This window comes from Amia ocellicauda, chromosome 3 (genome assembly GCF_036373705.1).
Source record: "Amia ocellicauda isolate fAmiCal2 chromosome 3, fAmiCal2.hap1, whole genome shotgun sequence".
Classification (NCBI taxonomy): Eukaryota; Metazoa; Chordata; class Actinopteri; order Amiiformes; family Amiidae; genus Amia; species Amia ocellicauda.
In genome coordinates this window covers 41,729,834-41,752,852 of record NC_089852.1, presented here as the reverse complement: position 1 = coordinate 41,752,852, position 23,019 = coordinate 41,729,834, and the positions used below count along the sequence as shown (strand labels likewise).

General features: G+C 40.1%; 1 protein-coding gene across 1 annotated transcript; it reads right to left on the bottom strand.

Moving 5' to 3' along the window:
- Nucleotides 1–1,416: 1,416 nt before the first annotated feature.
- map6a (microtubule-associated protein 6a) lies at nucleotides 1,417–22,925 on the bottom strand. The gene is made up of 4 exons (XM_066699536.1): nucleotides 21,697–22,925; nucleotides 12,256–12,469; nucleotides 8,284–8,486; nucleotides 1,417–1,926 (listed from the first exon to the last, which is right to left on the bottom strand). Exons 1-4 carry the CDS (start codon nucleotides 22,443–22,445, stop codon nucleotides 1,791–1,793), a joined length of 1,302 nt encoding a protein of 433 aa, XP_066555633.1. The 5' UTR covers nucleotides 22,446–22,925; the 3' UTR covers nucleotides 1,417–1,790.
- Between the last annotated feature and the right edge of the window lie 94 nt (nucleotides 22,926–23,019).

Genomic DNA, 23,019 nt, shown 5'->3' with positions numbered 1-23,019 from the left:
ATTGGGGGGGAGACGAGGGACTGAGCATCTCCCTCTACAGATGCAGTCAGTACAGCCTGTTAGGAATACATCCAGTGTAATAGTCACTGTAGGGTATGAGAAGAAGATCAACATCTCAAAGACTAGTCCTTTATATTAAACTAAAATTACCACATTTTATGCCTTCCCATTCATAACATGACACAGGTGAGCAGTGGATTTATTTATTTTGTTTTCATTTATTGTAGTGTGTGTTTTATTTTACCATTTTATGGCCAAACAACAGACAGCCTAAACCTAAAACCCAGCCAACTCAAAATCTGCGAGCTAGGCCCATACAAATCTACACCTGATTCAGTTAAGTCAGAAGGTAAGCATCCATAACTCTAACCCTAGCTTCCATCATAATGTAATTGCTAAATTTAATGTATTCCTTATTTTAGTTACATTACTCAAAATTATGCTCTTTAAAAAACCTAAATATAAACCTTATACCATTACTGCCTTCATTTGACTCCCTTGGGCAAATGTTCTCATTTCAGATTTTTTGTGTGTCTGTGTGTGTGCGTGACATCGTAAACATCCACTTTTCCAGTTAATACAGATATGACAATGAATTGACCTAACATGTAACTAATATTCAGTCTTGATTCTGAACTGTGATACTGCATTGTAGGATTTTGACACACCTGAGACACACATGGAAAAACAAGAAATTAAATAAATAAATATTATCAGGATTACACAACTATGGACAAACACAGTTACCTCACTGAAGGTAAGTTTATAATGGGATGTTCAGTAGGTGTGTCTGGGACGTGTAAAGGTTAGGAAAGTGCTATACAGTACATCCTGTCACTAAGCATAGGGTTCTGTATCTGTCACCTGAGTGGTTCGAGACTTTAATGTGGTGAAGAGTGAGGACGAAATAATGGAGGTTGTACCTATTTAATTCTGCAAGCAGATGGCATATGTGGTCCTGGGGATGGATTTGATTAATTAAGCTTCCAGTCTTTCAACACCTATTAGCAGCTCCTAACGCAAGCTGCATCATTAAGATCATAACCCATTTTTCCGCACTAGATGTACTGCTGTTTTACTCAAAGGTTTTGGGATGGTGTGCTACCCAACATCCTGCAAAGCAAACAGCATTTCTAAAGGTCAGCTGGCCGACAGCATTACAAGTATCAGTTTCAGACATTTTCTTCACTGAAGAGGACAATCTTTTTAATCCACAAATTACCGCACTAACCCTATACAATATATAATTTGTGTTTGTTTCTTGTATAGGTTTTGATTCAAATATAAGAGTAAAGAAAATCTTTCCTATTTTATATACATCCAAGAAAGTGCTGAGAAGGCAAAAAAATACAAAAAAAATCAAAATAATTTAGACAATCTGCATTTATTTGCATTTGAAGTCATCGCTGTACAGTATTATTGATATAAAGAAGCACTTTACGGAAAAGCGTTTCAATCTAAGTCACAATAAAACGCGCTGTTTAATATAATATATATATAGGCCTATATGTAATATTTTTAAATATGGGTCACGCAATAAATTATACATAGCACCTTTTTATTTGTCATATTGATTGCCAGTGCAGTCGGCTCGGGAACCTAGTTAACACTCTTAGAACATGCGTGTTTCTGTGATGTTTAATTCAGTACAATGTCAACGTGTTTTTGCTCTTCATATTCCATTGCTTACACTGCAATATTTACAGCTAGCTCTGGCCCAGCAGGCTGCCGGGGGTCTATTGCTGGACGAGGGGTCATGTGCTGTTTACGGTTTCTGGGGGACAGTCTGCTTATTTTACATCAGGTGCAAAGCGCACGACTCCGCTACCTCTTCGCGGCCGCGGTCTTTCCACTTGTGGCTCTGGTTCTCCTCCAACGGCACTCGAGGGATGATCACTGGATCCACAAACCTCAACCTGGGGGCCTCTAAGAATCAACACAGAGTTAAATACAAAGGAAACACAAAAAAGAAACAAGATGAGGCATATTCAATGGACAGCATGTTGTACAGTACTCAGAGCAGTACTGAATACCCTGTGACTTCTCAGAAACAGTCTGGACGTCAGACTGAAGCAGTAAAGCAGCAGAGCTATAGATCTGTGCATCATGCAACACACGGGAGCCATTCGCATCAGCTCGCTTCACCATTGTGCACACTGTCTATTTCTGCTCTTGTAATTTAGCATGGATGTCATACCTTCATTAATCAAAGGATTCAAGCTCAACCAAGCATCGGTACCATCTACAATTTGCCTGGCAATAAGGTTTACATACATTTAAAACAGTCTAATTAAGTTTGGTCCTGTAACCTGAATTTTTTTGACAAGAAAATGAACACTTAAAATTTGGGGACGGGGAATTAACATGAGATCAGTTACTTGAGTCCTTAAATCTGCTTTTTAAAAATGGAACCAAATGCTATTCACACATATTCTAGGCTAGATACACTTTTTTGCACGGTTTGTTGTTTAAGACTAATAGTGAGAGCATCTTATAAGTCACAGGGTGTTCAAGAGGTCCTCTACCCATAATGGATGAAGGCATTAGGAATCCAAAATGAAATGTGAGTGCTTCAGTTTTAATTCTGAAGATGTTTGTCAAAAGACACTATAAAATATTGATTTACATTTTTAGGCGTTTTGCCTAACAAAAGCCCTAAAAAAAACATTTTGGAAAAGCACAGCTCTGTTCATTTAGATAGTCCAAGAAGAATCCAAATGATAATAATCGTTTTGACAGGAGTGCTTAGTAGCCCATTGTGTCTATGAATAGTTTGCTTTTTCAGGTTTTACTTAGATGAACTACTCTCTTTTCAGACTTAATCAACATTTAAAGACATTAAAAAGTGGAGTGAAATGAGTTTAAGATTTCTTTGTGTTGCTAAGTAGTTTAAAGACATACAGAAATAGAATGCTGGCTGAATGACTAATTTAAAAGGAATATTTAATAAAGCCTAGAGAGCTATAAGGAAAGGTTTCCACTAACCTAGTTTTACCTCTAGCAGAAGCTTTTTTTCTGAGTGTATTAAAATCAAATGAAAAACAATATATTGCAAAAAACCCTTACAGAGAAGGATGCTGATAAAAGAAAATGCAAGCAAGCGAGCAATTTCACAGACTATGATGCACTCTCCTAATTTCCATATGGAAGAGAAATACATAAAAAGATTTCTGATGGCTCTGTGAAATTATATAGAAGGTGTCAATTCAATCAGTCAGAACAGATTGTGTACTGTATGGCACAAATGGAAACAATTGCCATATACAACCTAAAATAAATTTTGAAGGTGACATTTGTAAAACTTACTTTTTTCAGAAAAGGCAAAGTTGTACATCCTAAATCACACAAAAAAATGTGTTTCCTAGCTGTTTATGGGCATTAATTTGCAACATCTAAAATCTTCGGTAAGCATCTGAACCTAAACGAAACCTTTGCTGTCTGGCAAAGCTGTATGTATTGGTACTATTTTAGCTCAACCCTTAAATGCAGACACAGTTCATTATTCAATAAATTATCAATGCAGTGAAACCACAAGAAGCCAAAAGGTAATTTATATGATTAAACAAAATGTAAAAACTACATAATATTAAAAAAATATATCATTTTGTGGTTCGGGTCAAGATGTTTTCCCACAGATTTCCCACAGATATAATAGGAAAACAGATAACACAGGAAGTCACAGATTGACCGCAATATGGGATGTACATTTCTGGAATAGAATCCTACACATCCTTTAAAACCATATTGTGACATACGTCAGTGGATTCCAGAAATATATTTGATACGGTGCGTATTATATATTTCCCATGTCTCACTGTGATGAACTACAATATGCAGCGCTTTGAAAGGATGTTAGAATTTATGCCAGAATATATTGCATTTTGGTTTGGGAGCAATAACTTCGAACCCAATGGAGTTTATTAAACATATATAGACAAGTATTGTAAAAATTGTAAGTCACCCTGGATATGGGCGTCTGCTAAGAAATTAGTATAATTTAATAATAAAAATACAGACTTCTCTTCCATGTGGATTCTCTTTTGGAAATATTCTCCACTCCGCTAGCACAGGATGTCTTTGACACAAGGCAATCAGTCACCCTGTATCTCTCATTACCCTTCTTTAATAAAAGAATCAAGACACTCTTTTTATTCTGCTTTTGCATTTATTAATAATTTCAATAAATAAGAGCAAGCAGAGAACACAAGCACGTCACAATCAAATATTTGCAGTACATTACTTTTTTCTGTCTTCTTTTTAAATAATTCTCATACTAACAGCATGAATGGGAGATAGCACCAAGTGTGGTGTGCTCAGCACATTACATGGACAATCCGTGATACGCAACAAGCCCACAGCTGCAAAATATTAATTAGGCGGCTCTCACCCCCTGGAGACACAGTCGCTCGAGGCTGGTTTGACTGTGAGGACTCAGATAAACAGACAAGAAGATAAGCTGCCACTCCCAAGCAGGTGGGTTCAACTATAACAAAAGGTTTGGTGCTGAAAAATGGAGGTCATGAAATGCCATGCAAATCCCACAGAATACATTGGTTGGGTAATCTACCCAGTCATACTGGCCTCTGATGGTGGAGTGAATTCAGACTGTGTACAGAAGCGCAGTTCTGGTTCAGCCCCCCTCTGATGCTAAGAAACTGTGGTCAGCTACAGCAGACATCTATTGTTAAGAATAAGATCTGCACATATGAACAGGGAGGCACAATCTTATATAAATCTGGCTATTCATTAACAAGAGAAGGTGTGGTCATCCAAAACACACCTTCGTTTTGGTGTATGTGTAGCGTTTGTTGGTGCATTTGCAAAGCATTTGTAAAGTATCACTTTCAAATGTCATGTGCCTAACAGTAATTGCCTTCACCAAGAAAGGAGTCTGGAGCCCGTGGCCTGAGAGCAACAATATATCAGTCTGAAAAAAAACAATACACAAATACAGCATTAAATACAGTAAATACAACTTTACCACTAGGCCACAGGGCTATTTGAATACAGCAAAATAAAGAAGAATTATAAACAATATCTGCAAAATAAAAAGAAAGAAAGAAATTTAAAAACAAAAAAGATGAAATGCTTAACCCCAAGCTTTTGATCCTAGACACCAAGCCCTCTAGACCTCTCTAATACACTGTATATGTTATGCTTGTTATGCCGTTTATTTGACAAGTTGTCCGCCAGCCTCCTGTAGCATGCTGCTGCTGTCAGATCTATGAGGCTTGGCAGATGATGTCTACTGAGCCCCAGATGGGCTCCCAAGGCCTCAGGGTATAACTCTTCATATGCTGCTACCAAGAGAAGACGCACTCAGCTGGCTGAGTTCATCGCAGAGCACTCCCACCTTCCTGATGCTTTCTCATACTCCTTGCATTTCTGTTACTCGATTGTCACTCCTACTTTGACATCCTCTTCACAATCAGTGTGAATGTGTTAACTTGTCAGATCCTGCTAGAAAACAATACGTTTGGCTTTCTTTTCAATTCAACAGCATATTTCGTCATCTTCAAATTATCATTTTACTGTCTGTTTATTGTTTAGGCCTGTTGTCTGTGGGATTTTCCTTTTGTTGTTGCTTAATGCATGAATCATTACCCATCCAGATTCTGAAGAAATTAACTTATGCTACCATTCTTTGCGTGTTTTAGGCTTTAGAGATGTCGATTTTGAATGTACAATTGAAAAGCTTTGTGTGAGAGATAATATTAAAGTAATATTATAGTGTTTAGGTATCAAGTGAGCAACTTATTTACTTTAGTGGGCATATTATTATTATTATTATTATAGGACAGGAAATGCATTTAAAAGCAAGCTCTAAACTACACTGCAATACCCTCACATGCAGTAACAGGTTATCTTATTACTGTAACTCACTTGGTTTCTTAGCAACCAAATTATCAGAACCAGATACCCTCCATTAAGTCTAATCTTTGAGTGACCTTTCCTACAATTCAATAAATCCAAGTCCAGAAAACAGAGGCAACTACAAATGACTTTTCGGGCGAAGCAGCGCAGGTGCCTCTGGATTGGGGAAAGTGGTGTTGCACATTCTGATGGACGGGGAAGGAGGCAGGCAAAGAGAGGATGGGGATTGGCGGGAATAGGGCAGGTGTTTGGGCACTTGACAGAAGCTCAGTTACAGTGTTGGAAAGCAGGGTGACAATGTTCACGCAGTCTGACTAACATTTCATCACATTACAGCACGCTGGACGACACCTTAAACACTAACAAAGACATACGTGTTGGTTTGTTTCTTAAATATCAGGCTGATGCCTCAAAGGGTGCACTGAGATGTGTGTGTACCACATAAAGGCGCGTGTTGTTTGGGGGGTAAGGATAGCAATAAACCTACAGTGAGGGAAAAAAGTATTTGATCCCCTGTTGATTTTGTACGTTTGCCCACTGACAAAGAAATGATCAGTCTATAATTTTAATGGTAGGTGTATTTTAACACTGAGAGACAGAATAACAACAAAAAAATCCAGAAAAATGCATTTCAAAAAAGTTATACATTGATTTGCATGTTAATGAGGGAAATAAGTATTTGACCCCTTCGACTTAGTACTTGGTGGCAAAACCCTTGTTGGCAATCACAGAGGTCAGACGTTTCTTGTAGTTGGCCACCAGGTTTGCACACATCTCAGGAGGGATTTTGTCCCACTCCTCTTTGCAGATCCTCTCCAAGTAATTAAGGTTTCGAGGCTGATGTTTGGCAACTCGAACCTTCAGCTCCCTCCACAGATTTTCAATGGGATTAAGGTCTGGAGACTGGCTAGGCCACTCCAGGACCTTAATGTGCTTCTTCTTGAGCCACTCCTTTGTTGCCTTGGCTGTGTGTTTTGGGTGATTGTCATGCTGGAATACCCATCCACGAACCATTTTCAATGCCCTGGCTGAGGGAAAGAGGTTCTCACCCAAGATTTGACGGTACATGGCCCCGTCCATCGTCCCTTTGATGTGGTGCAGTTGTCCTGTCCCCTTAGCAGAAAAACACCCCCAAAGCATAATGTTTCCACCTCCATGTTTGACGGTGGGGATGGTGTTCTTGGGGTCATTCCTCCTCCTCCAAACACGGCGAGTTGAGTTGATGCCAAAGAGCTCGATTTTGGTCTCATCTGACCACAACACTTTCACCCAGTTCTCCTCTGAATCATTCAGATGTTCATTGGCAAACTTCAGACAGGCCTGTACATGTGCTTTCTTGAGCAGGGGGACCTTGTGGGCGCTGCAGGATTTCAGTCCTTCACGGCGTAGTGTGTTACCACTTGTTTTCTTGGTGACTATGGTCCCAGCTGCCTTGAGATCATTAACAAGATCCTCCCGTGTAATTCTGGGCTGATTCCTCACCCTTCTCATGATCATTGAAACTCCAGGAGGTGAGATCTTGCATGGAGCCCCACACCGAGGGAGACTGTCAGTTATTTTGTGTTTCTTCCATTTGCGAATAATCGCACCAGCTGTTGTCACCTTCTCACCAAGCTGCTTGGCGATGGTCTTGTAGCTCATTCCAGCCTTGTGTAGGTCTACAATCTTGTCCCTGACATCCTTGGACAGCTCTTTGGTCTTGGCCATGGTGGAGAGTTTGGAATCTGGTTGATTGATTGCTTCTGTGGACAGGTGTCTTTTATACAGGTAACGAGCTGAAATTAGGAGCACTCCCTTTAAGAGAGTTCTGCAAGGGTTTTGCAGATTTTGATTCGTAAAAGCAGATATGATCTTTCAGCTGAGATCTTACAACTGACATCTAATATGTATGTATGTATATATATATTTATTGATTTTTGACATGCACAATTTAATTTTACTGTCAAAGACCCTGATAGATCACATCCAAACAATCTCCACAGTTGCTCTAAGGCAACATGCAGATTTGCTTTGCCAGTTCATGCTGAACATGCCAGTTTCAGCACAATTGATCACTGGTTGATGAGTCAGTGAGTAGCCATGGAAACCTTAGCATGTAATCAGGCATCCATGGTCAGAGCTGGAAGCGGGTGCTATAGCAGATGTACAGTCTTTCACTGGTTAATGGAATTTGCTGTGCGTGCTGTGGTAACGCAACAAGTAATGCTCAAATCCGTCATTTAGCAGAAGTGACTCAGCTATCAAAAAGAAAGAAAGGAGCAGAGACAGAAAAAGAGAGAGGGAAAGAGAAAGAAAGAGGGAGGGACAGAGATAGAGATAGAGAAGACGAGAGAGATGTGAACCCTCTAATTAATTTTGCAGCCTTTCCCTCCCCCCCAAAAGAAAAAATAAAAGTGCAATGATTTTTACTCTTTAGCCTCAGCCAGTTTGTTGTTCATCTCTTTACTTTTCTCCTTGTCCCCTTCCTCTGGCTTGGAGTCGGGGGTGTTCTCGGAGGATTTCTTCTTGGTGCTGTGGCCCGAAGTGATCTGCTTCTCTTTGGCTTTTTTCACAGGTTTGCTATGGCTTGTTGTCTTTTTTGGTTTTGAGCGCTGCACGGTGGGCTTCTCAACCTGGGGAGGCAAAGCAAACCCTTGTTCAACCCCAATGCCCTGAAAGCAAAGCAGACAAGACCCCAAACTGCACAAACACTCAACTGCAAGGCAAGGACTGCAAGGACTGAAATATCAACATGATTTTGAATGTGAAATGCATTTAAGGAAACATATAAGCACCTTCGGCTTCATCAGCTGACATTTTTTTAAATACTCACAGCATAGCAAAATACATAGAGACTGAAAGCCTTGCTATTTTATTTTAAAGTTGCTATTCAGCATGTATGAAACAGCAGCATGTTTAAGAACACACAGTACATAAACAGGACACATGAGAGCGAGCATTTACTGCAGGGCAGTGTGGGATCCGCAGTGAGCCAGGGAAAGCTGTCTCAGGGTCACAATTCCCTTCCTGATGTGTTTCTTTGGCCATCAGTCTCATTAATTATAACCACAGAGCCCTACTGGACTGTGGAAGACCCTCAGATTCACATCATACACACCCAAACCATTTCACACCTTTAACGGTTGTATTTCCTGCTGAAACACACCCTGACTTAGAAACTGGATAAGATTCAAGTATTCATATTCATTTCACACTTTATTTGTCCATTATAGATGCCCATCATTTGAATTTGCGGGTGAAAGTTTACATTTATCTTTGACTATTGCAATGCGCTACTTGCGTCTCCTACTGTTGTGACATCCAGCTTGCTAGCATTGTCATGTCCAATATGGCTGATTTTTAAATGCTCTTTGCACTACACAGTGATTTATTCTCCCAAACCACATGGCATCTAAGTGTATCATTGCTGGGCTCAAGGCAGAGGTCAAGGACATTAGCAGGGAACTTTAACTCCGGTTCAAATGCATCAGGCCTCTAACATAAGTGGCACTGAAAACTGAAATCCCATATACTGAAAGTAATATCACCTGGCAGTAGCAATCAGAAATGATAAACTACAAAAACATGCTGAGAATAAAACCATTCTTTGTTTCAGTTCTGTCTAAACAAGCTGGCATTTATCCAACCTTCATATAGAACCTGAATAGAGAACAGATACAAAACAAGCAACCAGGGACATGTTACAAAAGTCCATATTTGCACGTTACAGAAGGGGAGATTAATAAACATCAAATGTGAATTCTCTCCATGGGAAATGCACATGGCAAATCTCTCACACACTGATCCTTCTCATAAGGCATTACTGATCATATTCACTGGATTTGCTATGGCTGAACAATACAATGTCCAGGCTGGGTCCCTGCTCTACCAAAGAAGAAGGAAAACACACCTTTCTCTACAGTAGATCTAGATTAGACCTGCTGTCGCTCTCAGCAGATTCCTATAAGAGTGAGAGAGGGGCTACATGAACACAATGTGCACACACCAAAGGACACTTTTCTTCTTGATTTTAAACATGCACTCCTTTCTGCAGACACTTATAAGATTAAACAAATGAACCTGGCAGAAAAACCTTATAGTAGTGGGGAATAGCTTTTGTACTGAGGGTACAAAATTATGAAACTGGGATGAAGAAAATGTGGCATCTATGCAAAAGAAAATAACGTATCAAACACTACGGACAACTATAGAGCTCCAAAGCAAATAGATTGCAGCTACAGTGACTAAGAATCCCTCAGTCATGCAATGCTTGGTCAGTGCAATGTTCATGAAACAGGAGGGATCTGAGAATGTGATGAGCTTGTTTTTATTCTTTACCACACAAAAATCAACCTATTGACACCCTATTGAATTTGTTGTTGAGATGCCCTGTCAATCACACTAAAGCAGTGGCGGCATCATAGCCACCATTGTTAAAAGAGCCCCTTGTATTTTTATTTTTTTAAATTTATTAAAATAGCCTTTAAAACAATCGCCATTCTCATACTGATGTGTCATGTATGTTGTTACTTCAGGCAGAGCACTGGGAATCAGATATAATTGGGCCTTATCTTTCAACAATTCTTCCCCAGACATCTATGCATTTGTACAGAAATGAGAACAGGCTTCAGATGACGTGTTAGCAATCTTGCTGGCTTTAAATCCAAGTTGAATACACTGGAACACTGCAGGCACTTACGATACAAACGGTCTGTGTATTACAGGATGTTACAGCCGAAGCAAAGTGAAGAACACTGAACCTCTTGGAAATGTTTTAAAAGTGATTTTGCTCTCTGGTCCTTTCTCTCTGTGGCAGTGCCATGCTACTGTTGCATTTGTACAATCAGTCTCTCTCTCTAGTGGCAGCTGCACAACAATAACTAAGAACAGCCATCCATTGTGTGAACATGTTCACATTTATCAGAAATTACACTGTGCATAATTAGGCTACACCTAATTGCACTAAACTCGAGAAGCAAGACTCTATTCTTGTCAACTGGGTTGCACAAATATACACAAAGTGTCATTCAAAATGTACACTCAATTTGCAAACTTAAATACTCTAGAAACATCAAGTTATAAACTATTTAAAGCCTCAAATCAAAAGATTTTTTTTGTGCTTTAAAAACTCAAGAGTTTAGGGGATTTCAAAACAGCATCAGGAATGCAAAATGTCAGAAAGCCATGACATTGGGTATGCACTTTAATTTAATATTTTGCCTTATAATGTCTCGCTTTACAGCAACATTCACCTACCACTCTCTGTCAGTGACAATCACACATAGTCATGGACAGCATGCATCTCATGCTAAATAATCTGGGCTTGCCTTGGAAAGCAACTGGATTCAAGTCTTATTTGGAATTGCTGCTACTTCATTATTCTGTCATTGCATTCTGTTAGTTCTGCTTGCCATTGAAAACATCTGTGGAATGTTTTCATCCTCAAAGTAAACCTCTGGCTTAGTGTGTACCAAAAAAAGCCACGGTCAAATGTTAGTTTTATGAAATAAGCCCAGATCCAAGAAATTTTGCTTAGTAACAATAATGGAAAGACTTGGAATACAGATGAATCCTCCATAAAACAAGCAATAAGCACTAAAAGTATCAACAATCAGTGAAACAAATGCCTTCTAAATGGGGCACAAGAAGCCATTTTATGAAGTATCGCAGAATCGGTAGCACAATAATCAACTTGTTCCCCACTCTTTACAGAGATTTGAATATTTAATATTAAAATTGGTTTGCACACTATAAAATAAATAAGAATTACCCATTTCAATTCTTAAACAAAATAAATAATCCAATGTATTATGCAGAGAAGCACACCTTTCACATTTGCGAGCCACATACACCTACATAATAATATAGTATTTTAAATCCATTCAATAGTTAGCTCAATTAATATATTGCTTCATTGCTTCAGCCATTGCTTCAATGCACTACTATTGTGTTATATTTGTATATGGGGTAACATCAGCTCTTGCTAAACTGAATAGAGAGGGGGTGCATTGAAGCAAGTTCGATTAATCATATGATAGGAAGGGAAGAGATACAGAATGAGGTGACAAGGAGAGATGACATGAATAATGTGAAGTTTACAGCCAGAGGGGTGGTTGTAATGAGTTTACAGCCTTTGTAATGCTCTTCACAGGGAATACAGGAAAAGAAAGTTGTCTGGGCCTACTGGGGGAAAAATTTAACAACCCCCCCTGGCAAAAGCAACACTGACTTTGTCCAGAAAAGGCATAGTTAGTGAGCTGAATTACCCCAGCTATCTCTAACTAACACTTTAACTGCAAATCTGGGATAGCTGTAGCAGAAGACAAGAAGGTCCTCCTGCACAATGCACTCCTGTCTGCTGGGTTTCAAGAAGCATACCGAGACATTTTGTGGCGCTCCTACCTTGCTTGATTCTTTGTAGGGTTCGCTGTATAGACTGCGTATTCTTCTGCGATCCACTACTTTGTTATCTGCGGGTGGACGTTTACCCTGCTCCCCTTTGAAGGTGGCACTGTAGCTGGTCTCCACAGAGGTCTTCTCGTCTGGGGGCTTGTACAGAGACCGGGCTCTAATAGCTTTCACTGGCTTCACATCCGTGTAGGCTTTGAACTCGTTCCTGCCAGGAGATAACCAAACCAAGACTTGTCAATGTCTGTAACGCAAATGCAGGAGGAGAAAAAAAAAATTTAAAGAGCTGAATTTGTGAAGGAATAGTTGAAGGAAACAGGATCTTGCTACACCTACAGTACCTCCATGTCCCACCACATTAAATTGAAATACTCATTTTCCATACCTATCTAGATACCCCATTATTAACTCAGACAATGGCCAGAGCCCCAACCATAGCCAACACCAAAACATGACATTATACCCTATTTGTAACCCAATAACGGAATAGAAATATAACCCTAACCAATGGGAATTTGAATCCTAAGCCTAGCCAAACCCTCCATCTCCAATAAAACCTAACCACAAGCTAAATCCTTATTTCCTAATAACTAGTGCAAAGCATAAGCTTTAATAGAGGGCAGCCATTGGGTTATGATTTGTGTTTATATATTTGATTGCAAAATGTATTTCAAAAGGGTGGCAGGACATAAGTTATCCTAGTTATCCTGGTTTTTCTCTCCAATGTACTTTATGGGTATCTGTCATTGTGTTCATTATTCTCCTAACAAAAACAATCCTCTACAAAGTTCTCTGCACAAAATCACACAACACTCACACCTCTCCAAAAATAAAGACAATGGAAATTGAGCTCTGTGAATTTCCACCTGAATATGGATAAGGCCCTGGATAAGGTCGTCTGTTAATAAATGAATAAATAAATAAATAAATAATAATATCCACAGCCAGAACTAAAGGCACAGAAAATATTGCTGCCTTTTTTCCCCATTCACTGATTTAGTGGGCGACAACGTGTATTGATTCGGTAACATTATAGGCGCATGCAGGCCGTGCAAAATCGATACAGTGATACTACAAAACCTACAGTTAAGATATTAGTCTGAAGATCAAGATCACGGTCCACTGAGGCAACAAAGATGTGGAAATTAGTCTTCCTGTACATGCAAATCCTGCCTCTGGTCTTGTCTGGCTATATTTATAAAACTATATAAAAAGAGTACAACAGACCACCAATGAGCATCTGCAGTGTTGTATAGTATAGCCTAATTTTATTACGTTTTCTGAGCAATTTATATCTGCTAAGTCCCGACTTTGCTTTATCACCAGAATGAATAATTGGATTACAAGCAAACAGCTCTGTGGTTACTGCTTCGCATCCCTTAACTCTGTTTTGAAAGCCTGACAAGGATTCCAGTGGGAGCAGAAAATACTGCATTTCTTCCATCGGGTAAGCCATTGTTCTCTAGCAGCATAGCTGTGGTTAAGAGCTAAAATTTAATCTAAGCTTCCAAATATGTGATGATACAGTGCTATATATGAATAATAGCACAAGAGAAATGTCATCATTTATCTGTGGTCTAAGTGGCAGTACTGTTTTTCTGGAGCTCAGACATTTTCTGTGATGGTTTCTCATCCTGTTTGGATTTTTGCTGCAGGTAGAAATTCTATTTGCTTCAACGAACTGTACTTAATGAAATACTGTATAGGTGTAATAATCAATACCAAAATGGGGGTGGGGGGATGCCATCTGGAAAGTTAAATAGGTAATTACCAGTATGATCTATGATGGTTGTCAATAGCCACACCAAGAGTTATAGCAGCAGACTGCTGAGAAACACGTTTAATTTCTCATGGATCAAGTGCTTTGGTAAGAGGGCTTAAGCAGGATACTATTTCTGGATACTGCACATTTTGGATAATATATTTTTTCCCTATTGGTTTTTTAAAGAAATACAGTACACCATCAATGAATCAATTAATAAACTAAATTAAATAATGTTCTAAATCTTCATTAAAACAATACTAAAACAGCAGTGCCTGTATATATATATATATATATATATATATATATATATATATATAGGCCTAGGCTATTGTTTTAGTTTTTCTGCAGGAGGGGGGTTAAAGTTAGCTTAAACATCTGAATTGTCATTCTCTTGCGCAGTAATGTTACCAGGCCCTTTTACCAATCAATTCATTCATAAGCATTCATGTCCGAATATTACAAAAGCTAATATTAAGAAAACGTGCGGAAGTATTGTTAAAAAAAAAAACCACAATTTTATATATATGGCATAATAAAGAGCCATTGTCAGCTTGAGAATATATGAAAGTCTGTTAAAATTACATGTATTTTTGAAGGTCTCAGGCTGATTCACCCTTCTTTTTAAATCAGCGCGGTGTAGCTCTGATGCCTGTTTTAAACACTGCTGGAAATACTGCACTATTGTGAGCTCAGCACCTTGTGATAAAACACTGTGTACAAGGATGAGGCTACACAGCACATCAGTGCTCTTCCCAAAGTGATTGAATTGGACACTCCTAGCAAGTTTCATTAGAAGAAGAGAGGCACTGAAGATTATGCAATGATGACATATATTACAGTTTAATTCAGTACCGTTAAGTATGTGATCAGCCTTCCCTAAACTGATTAAAGAAAGCATAGTGACTGTCACAGTAAAACCAAGACACAGCGTGCGTTACTACAGCGTTAAGGGTCGACAGGCTGAATAATGGAGGCTTAAGAAAAAGGCATAAATTCATGTGGGCAAACGAATAGCACTGCTGTGGATAAACTAACACTTTAGCTGCTTTCTATCCTCTGTAATTACTGTGTTTCATTGCTTCCACTGTACAGATAAATAGCAACACAGTAAAAGGCAACTGATTCACATTCACTGGATGGAGACTATTGTATCTGCACGTCAGAAGTGACAGTCCTCTGAAAGGCTTCATTGAGGGCCCGCACATTGTCATAATAAATAACGTCTGCTTTGCCTGCCAACACATGACATCTATGACATGTCTGCACGTACAGAGCTGTAGAGAGATCTCACATAGGTAGAAAGAGCAGTTGTTTACATAGTTCACATAGCTCCCCAATACCGTTTTTTGTTTTAAACTGCTGTATCATTGCCGCATTTTTTTTTATATCAAATGCCTCCTCCTTTTTTAAACATAAGCAATTCAGTGATGGTCATTTAATCTCAGAAAACAGCCTAACAGAGAATTACTGCAGCCAGGAATGCACTTATCCACCATACAGTGCTGCTACAGAAAACACCAGATCATCATTTATTTAATCTTTTGCTTTTTAATCAAGAGAAGTCAAAGCTCAATACAAAATGGAGGCCGGGAGTTTAACACAAGGACCGAAAGGAGAATAAAAATGTACCCAAAGACACACAAACAGTAGCATATAAATTGTAACAAAACAATGTTACAAAATCAAAAAAAAAGTAATGTAAAAGAATAGAATGTGGGCTCTGAGATCCCCTTGACCTCCCAAATAGGTACATCAAAACCCTAACATGAACATCAGCATAAGAAAGCCTGAATTAAATCAAAATGTTGCCCCACCGGCCTTAGAAAATTAGAAACCCAGGATGCTTCATGATTCTTCTCACAGGGAACTTGCCATCATGCTTTTTTGGTACTGAATCTTAATGTAAACAGCCTCCATTACAGAGCATTCAGAAAGATATCAAATGGAATGGGGAAGGTTCAGATCTCTCTGATTATGATTTTCAGATGCGTTCACATCAGTATTAAAAATTCTAATCCCGGCATGTATCCACTTCCATTCCTGGCAGAAAGCACACATCAGTTTCTATATCTGTTCAGTCATCTATCAGGATCCAATAACAATAAGCTGTAGATCAAGGACTCTGTCCTTCACGTACTGAATTTAAATGTTCCGTGAGTTCATAGATTGTCTTTGTTCATGGGAAGAGTGGCTTGGTTAAACCAATATTGATTTTAATTTCCATGAGTACAAACCGACAGATACAAGGGTATAACCTACAACTACACATGCATGGCACACACGCACATGCATGCGCATACATATAGGAAGTAGTACATGTCTAAATATTTTTTAAATCCAGTGTCGCTGGGATGAAAAAATACCCTTTTAAATCTTTCATTCCCCCAGACCAAGATAATAGGCATGACAACTGGATTCTTGACAACACCATCACTCAGTGTTGAAAACATGATTTGCTTACAGAACCTGAACGTTGAACACTGACAGTTTGAATGCAGAGGATAAATGGCTGCTTGTGTGAAAGTAGTCCAAATGAGAAGCATCACAGAACTCTCCCTTCGAGGCAGTGAGATACATTAGGTGTGAAGGGTTTTGTGGGGAAGGCATTGCACACACACTAATGAAAAGGTTCAGAGGGTCAGTTGACTGAACTGCTGATCATTGGTTTTCTTTTCACCTAACGCAATATAAACAGGCTCTCATCTAGCTGTAAAGCGCTCTTTTTGTAATGACCTTGCTGGACAGAATCTGGGGTCTTTCTGCCCATTCCCCTCGAGATCACACAAAAGGTACCATGAAACTCTTAAGATGGACCACAGCAGAAATGCAGTTGATACACTCCCAGAGCGCATTGCAAGTCTTTCTTTGCATCAGGCTATTGGATCTTAGTGGTAGAAGCCTGAATGCTAGAATTAATTAAGTGGATTAATGTCCTGCCTAGACATATCCTTCTCTCTCCGTCTTTCTATCTGAGAAGACTATTATCTTTGCTCTGCATCAACATAAACCCAATGGCCCCATGGTTGTCCTCGTGGGGGCTTTGTCTCTAGTTTTTCATCTAGAGCCGACACAGTGTTCAGTCCATCTCAGATGCACAAGCCTGGCCAGAGATACTGCTGCAGGTGAATCTAAAGTCACATTAAAGTAACTCTTTTCTATTCAATTTGGTCTCTAAGCTAGCTAGCATATAACCCATTATCAGTGCAGAATACAGGTAGGATAGTAACCCCTGAAACAATATAAGTTGAATACAATGTAGCCATTCTTCATGCTGCTATTCTCACCACGAATCTAGGAATGTTTTTCATCCTCATAAGCAAAATGGTGGATACTGACTCAATAACTATGCTTTCTGTTTGCTCATGCAAAAATAATTATTGCACCAGAAAATAAGTAATTCTGCGGTGGGAATTCTGCCAGATGGGAACGTAATAAAAGAATTATAAAAAGTCTATGCATCTAGCAACGAGATCCAGGTGAGGCTATTGTATCTGACTGATAAATGTTGGATATGAATTGCAGGGACCCTGGAACCCCTCTCACACCCTGACTGTCACAGTCAATACACACATACATGTATACATTTTTATTTTTATTTTTTATTACACTTGGAGGCAACACACAGAATGCACTTCTTTCCAGGATGTGCACTTTGAGGACAATGTAGAAAACTGCTATCTGAAATTTCCCCTGCAACACTGTAGATGTAGAACACAACACAATTCTATTCCACATAATGTGTCAGCAGAAGTAATTCCCTATAGCTGTGCTGTAATGTACAATCCTTCGAATAAATACGGCTTGTCTCCTCTGGCCCCATGGGGGGATCAGAGTATATTGCGGCTGGATTCACTCATTTCACCTCTAAACTCCACAAAAGTTTTAGATTCAGTAACATGCTTTCCTTTGTCTTTTTAATGGAGTAATTGTATGCTATACAATGTTGGCAAATGAGTGATAAATGTGACCATCGCCCTGAAGACGTAGGCATCCAACCCTTTTCATGTTACAACCTCTTCTGTGATGTCAGGATATGACATAAGGAAGAAGTAAAGGGCACTAAGGACAGAGTTTAACCAAAGACATACCAAGAGATACAGCTAACATATGCAAAGAAAGTCATTCCTTTAAACAGAACTGGGAAAACCGTGGTTTATATTTTCATTTGTAGAGCTACTCGGCAAAGCTAAAAGTCTAAGCGGCATAGCAAAATGTAGGATTTCTATGGCAATTTCTAAATGTACTTTTAAATAATCCTATCAATTTTATGTATGATCAAATTCCATCGATTAACTGAGTTACACGCCAAAAATGTCCTAAACGTTGAAAAAAATGACATTAGATTTGATTCACGTATCAGTTTCTTCTAAAACAGAAAAACACAGTTACAGCAGTCTTAACTTAAGTGTACAATTATTGCGAATTACCCTAAACACAACATCAAACCACAGTACCATCCTATGTCCTAATATTCATCCACATCTTCAGTTCATACAACTAATCAGCCTAAACTGTAAATAATAATTGATGCTTAATTCTGAACTGTGACAGTGTGTTGTAGAGGGACTTTACAGTATACCGTTGTAATACTTTCATAGATTACCTACAAAATTTTAAGCCCAAACAACCTGAACCCCAACACTAGCCAACACAATTGTTTGAAGCTAGTCCCATGCAAATCTACACCCGTTCAGTTAACTCAGTAGAAATACAATCCTAACTTTATTTAAATTACCTAATTTGATCACAAAACAATTTAATTACTGAAAATGTTACTCTACAAATAACCTAAATGTAACTGTCCAAGAAGGGGGCAAAATCCTCACTTACTGACAAACACATCAAAGAACATCTATATAGCACCTTTTATTAGCAGCCTTAAGGAACCCAGAAGACACAATAATGCTTCAGCTGAAGTAATACATATACCCCGAGCAGGAGACCACTCAGTGCTGGGGCATGGTAGCCATTTTGTCGTAGTATTATACTAACCCAACAGCTGGACCATGAAAAGATCTTAAAAGTGGCCATTGACAAAAAGACTTTGATATACCACACAATGCAGGTTAAGCTATAGCAAGTGCAGGCTTCATGAGCATTGTGTTTATGTTAAAATGACATTTACCTAATGAGTGACAAGTGAAGCAGAGTGGCAGCTATGGTGACCTTTCAATGGAGCTCAAGCTTCCATGTCAAGAAACAGAACAGAACAGAAGCCAATTAGAGTCAGATTCATTCTGGTTCAGACAATAGAGCACAAAACAACAGCACACCAAGGAAAGGCCAGCTCTACTGACCCATCCTTGAACACAACCGCAGGCCAAACAGTGTTGGATATAAGTGATATTTCAATGCATATGTCATATTCTGTTGATGCTGAAAATGATGCAACTACAGCTGGTTAAATACGATTGTGAATTCAAAGCAATATGCAAAGTTTACCATATTTCAAACTATGGTGATTAATAATAATAAAAAAAGGTCTCAGGAAATGAAATCTCATTGTCTGTCTTATTTATCACAGCTCATCCTAAAACCTTTTTTCTCTACATACAGAAAACATTTGGTGCTCAAATAAATAACTGAATAATTTCCTTTCACCTCTATTAAGCTAGCAAACAAATAATATGAAGAATTTTGACAGATAGGCGTCCTTTATGTAAAGAAACTATCACAGATGGGGTGATGGGAATGTTTTAAACCTTAAGTTTATATTAGCCTGTGTGTAAAGTGAAAAATACTATTTGTGATATTTTGTTTGAATCTGATTTTACCTTTCTTTTTAGTCTCAAGTTTAGTTTCAAGTTTTTTTTCAACTTCACTTAATCCTGTGAATGTGAAATGGAAGAGATGCACTGAGCAAGGACAACACTCATATGTCACATTTTGTGAGCTAATAGGATGTCTAGAACAAAGAAAACACACACAGAGCACAAACATGTATGGTATGTTATCGACACACTCATTATTCTTCTGAAATATGTTCCTGTCTGCAAAGGGTTCCTTTAAATTTTATATTAGCTGCTTCAAGTGTTTGTTCAAAGAACCCCAAATGCTTTTCAGCCCAGCTACCAAAGTCCACCCAAGATAGACCCCTTGGAAAATTAACTAATATTGGTTCAGACACACAAACCTCAGAATACCAATATATCAATGGCAGATCAAATTTGTAGAGGTTAACACTCTCAGTAAACATACTCAGCAATCTCTGCTGTACGTTTTGTTCTGATATTTTTGAAAACACAAGCTGTTCTATCACAGCAACTGAACAAGACCATGCACCAGGGAATGATATATGCTGCTGCAGTATTGGTTCTGCATCCTGCCATTGCTCATGGTCCTTAGTAAAGTGTAAAAATCAAATATATTTTAAGACCACTTGACAGATGGTGCAGGAGGCATTTCTGATGAGGCTCTACCGAGGAAGGAATAATCAGGGAAGGAGACCAGCAGCAATGGGCAGAGAGTTCCTTGTGCTCAGTGAGGGGGCTGCTGTTAGTGCGATTTCTGTCCCTTCCCATAATTCCAATCCCATTCTCCAGCGCCCGACCCAAACCATCTGCACATACAATTTCACCAGCGCACAGGGAGATTAACCCACAGCTGACCTGCTTTCTCTCTGATCAAACACAGAAAGTCACTGGCTTCCAGTTGTCACAAAGCAACCATCCTGTGCCATGCCATGCTGTTTAATGGTGCATCTGTGTTTTGTACACACAATCACAATACTCCTTTATCTTTTGCCTGACAATTGCCAAACTGCTGGGAACAGCTGCCACACCTGTTGCCCCACTCCTCTGTTCACGAGGAGTATCCATCTATTGCTATGAGGTGAACAAGATGTGGAATCTGTATTTTATCACTTCCTCTGTATAGTGATCTTCATAATACCAAATGCTCAATTAAATACACCCCACACAAACACAAGGTCATCACATTCTGTAATTTCAATGCAATTGTTCAATAATTAGAAATATATATAAACTAAAACACTATTTGGGCAAATATATCTACTAAAAAAACATCAACACCAACATTAGATTCTGGAGTGAGGGTATAAAACAAAATTGAAAAAATTGAAAGATTTAACATAAACATTCACACACACAAAAAAAAGTATTTCTTTGAACAGATTGCTTAGTTTTACAGACCTGCATGGTATGTGAGGGGCAAATCTCCAGTCCACAGCCCTTAATAAGGAAATAAACTAAGATATAAGGGCACTTTCACAGTTTATTGCACATTGCTGTAATGAATAGTGGATGACAGCTTCAATTAATAAGCAGAATATGACATAGCATGAAACATAAAGCAGACCTTTGTGCACATAGCATGTCTGCAACAAACTCCCAATCGTGTTAATTATGCATCTGTGTGGTTTGCACTTAAAGTAAATAAGTGACCTTCAGGATTTTCTCCTTTAGGAACCTGGACTACTGACAGGTGTGTCATCTTAACCGGTAGAGGGAAATGACAGACCGGCCTGGCAGCGCTGGGTGTAGGGCAGTACTGTCCCCCTGCAGCTGCTGATCCCTGCTTACACAGAAACAAGAACACATCCCTTCACTGAGAGGGGACATCTGAGAAATACTGCTTTTTTCTTACTATCATTTTCTAATTTCATTATTCAACCTACAAAGAAAGTCATGCAGAAACAGAAGCGCTCTTACCTGTACGAGCTGCCAGCTGACACCTCCTGCTTGATCTGCCGGTTTAGCGCATCCGCAGCCGCCCTCCCGCCGCCCTCTGAGGCGAGACCTGCGGCCTCTTTTTGAACTTTGACCACCGCTTTCTTTTCGGGCTTCTCGGCCACAGGGGCTTTCTTCACCTGCTTCTTCATCTTCTTCTCTTCAGACAGGATCTCCTTTTCTGGCACTCTGTCGGCTATTTCACTTTTCTCCAGACCACTTTCCGCCTCGGCCACGGCAGGAGCAGGCCCCGGCTTTTCCGGTGCGCGGTCGCCGGCGACGGAGGACGTCGGGCTAGGTTTGGGGATCCAAGGATGGTCCCCTCTTTTGGGAATAGGCCATGGCTTGAAATCCTTCTGGTATTGGGTCTCGTTGTTGAAGGGCGTTTCTGAAGGGTGGTACTCGCTCTTGGGCTTGCAGCTGGGCTCCGGGCGCACTTTCCAGGGCTTGTAGTCCTGGCGCATCACCGAGCCGCCCGGGCTGCCCTCGGCTCCCGCAGCGGGCCGCGCCCTGCCACCCGCCTCCGGCTCGCCGAGGCAGGGCTGGGTCTCTACGGCGCCGGCGCGCTGGGGGGCCGCGGGTCTCTGCTGCTGCTGCTGGGCGTGCAGGTGCTGCACCTCGGCCACGTCCGAGTACTTCGTGAACACCAGCGGCACCGCGATGTCGGCTTTATCCAGCTGATTCCAGAAGCGGGCGATACAGCACGCCCTGGTGATACAGGGCCATGCCATGATGACGGCGATGCAGCACCACACTAATAGCAGACGGCGCTGAAACAAATCTATATCTGATCTGCGACGCAAATTCGAGATGTCGCTGCGGGAACAGTGATCCTCCTGCCCGGGCCTTCAAAGTCCCCGAAGCGCGACTAATGTCGGTGTGTTATTGTATCAGCTTATCCCTTCGTTGTTCCGCCCGGATAACAGAGTATCAATCCATGATGGATGCAGTACATTTGAAAAAGGAACAAACCTTTCTGTCCGGTTGTCTTTTCAGTCCAGATCTGAGCGGTTCATCGGCGTCCAGCCCGCACAGTGACAACAGCAGTGGCTGGTACCGCAAGAAAACAGCCCCGCCCGGCCGGCCTCAGCATCCACACAAGATGCTCGGGATGCGAGCAGCACCTGCGCCGTCTGCGCGGCGTCTGCGCCGGGGGGGCTCCCCGTTTAACCCTTCGTTGCCCGCGGGCGATGGGTTATCATGTGCACAAAACGCATTTCATCTGCACATTCAAAGGCATCAGGGCTGCAGAAACAGAATTGTCCTTTCGTCCATACATACATGCATACATATAAACATACGTGC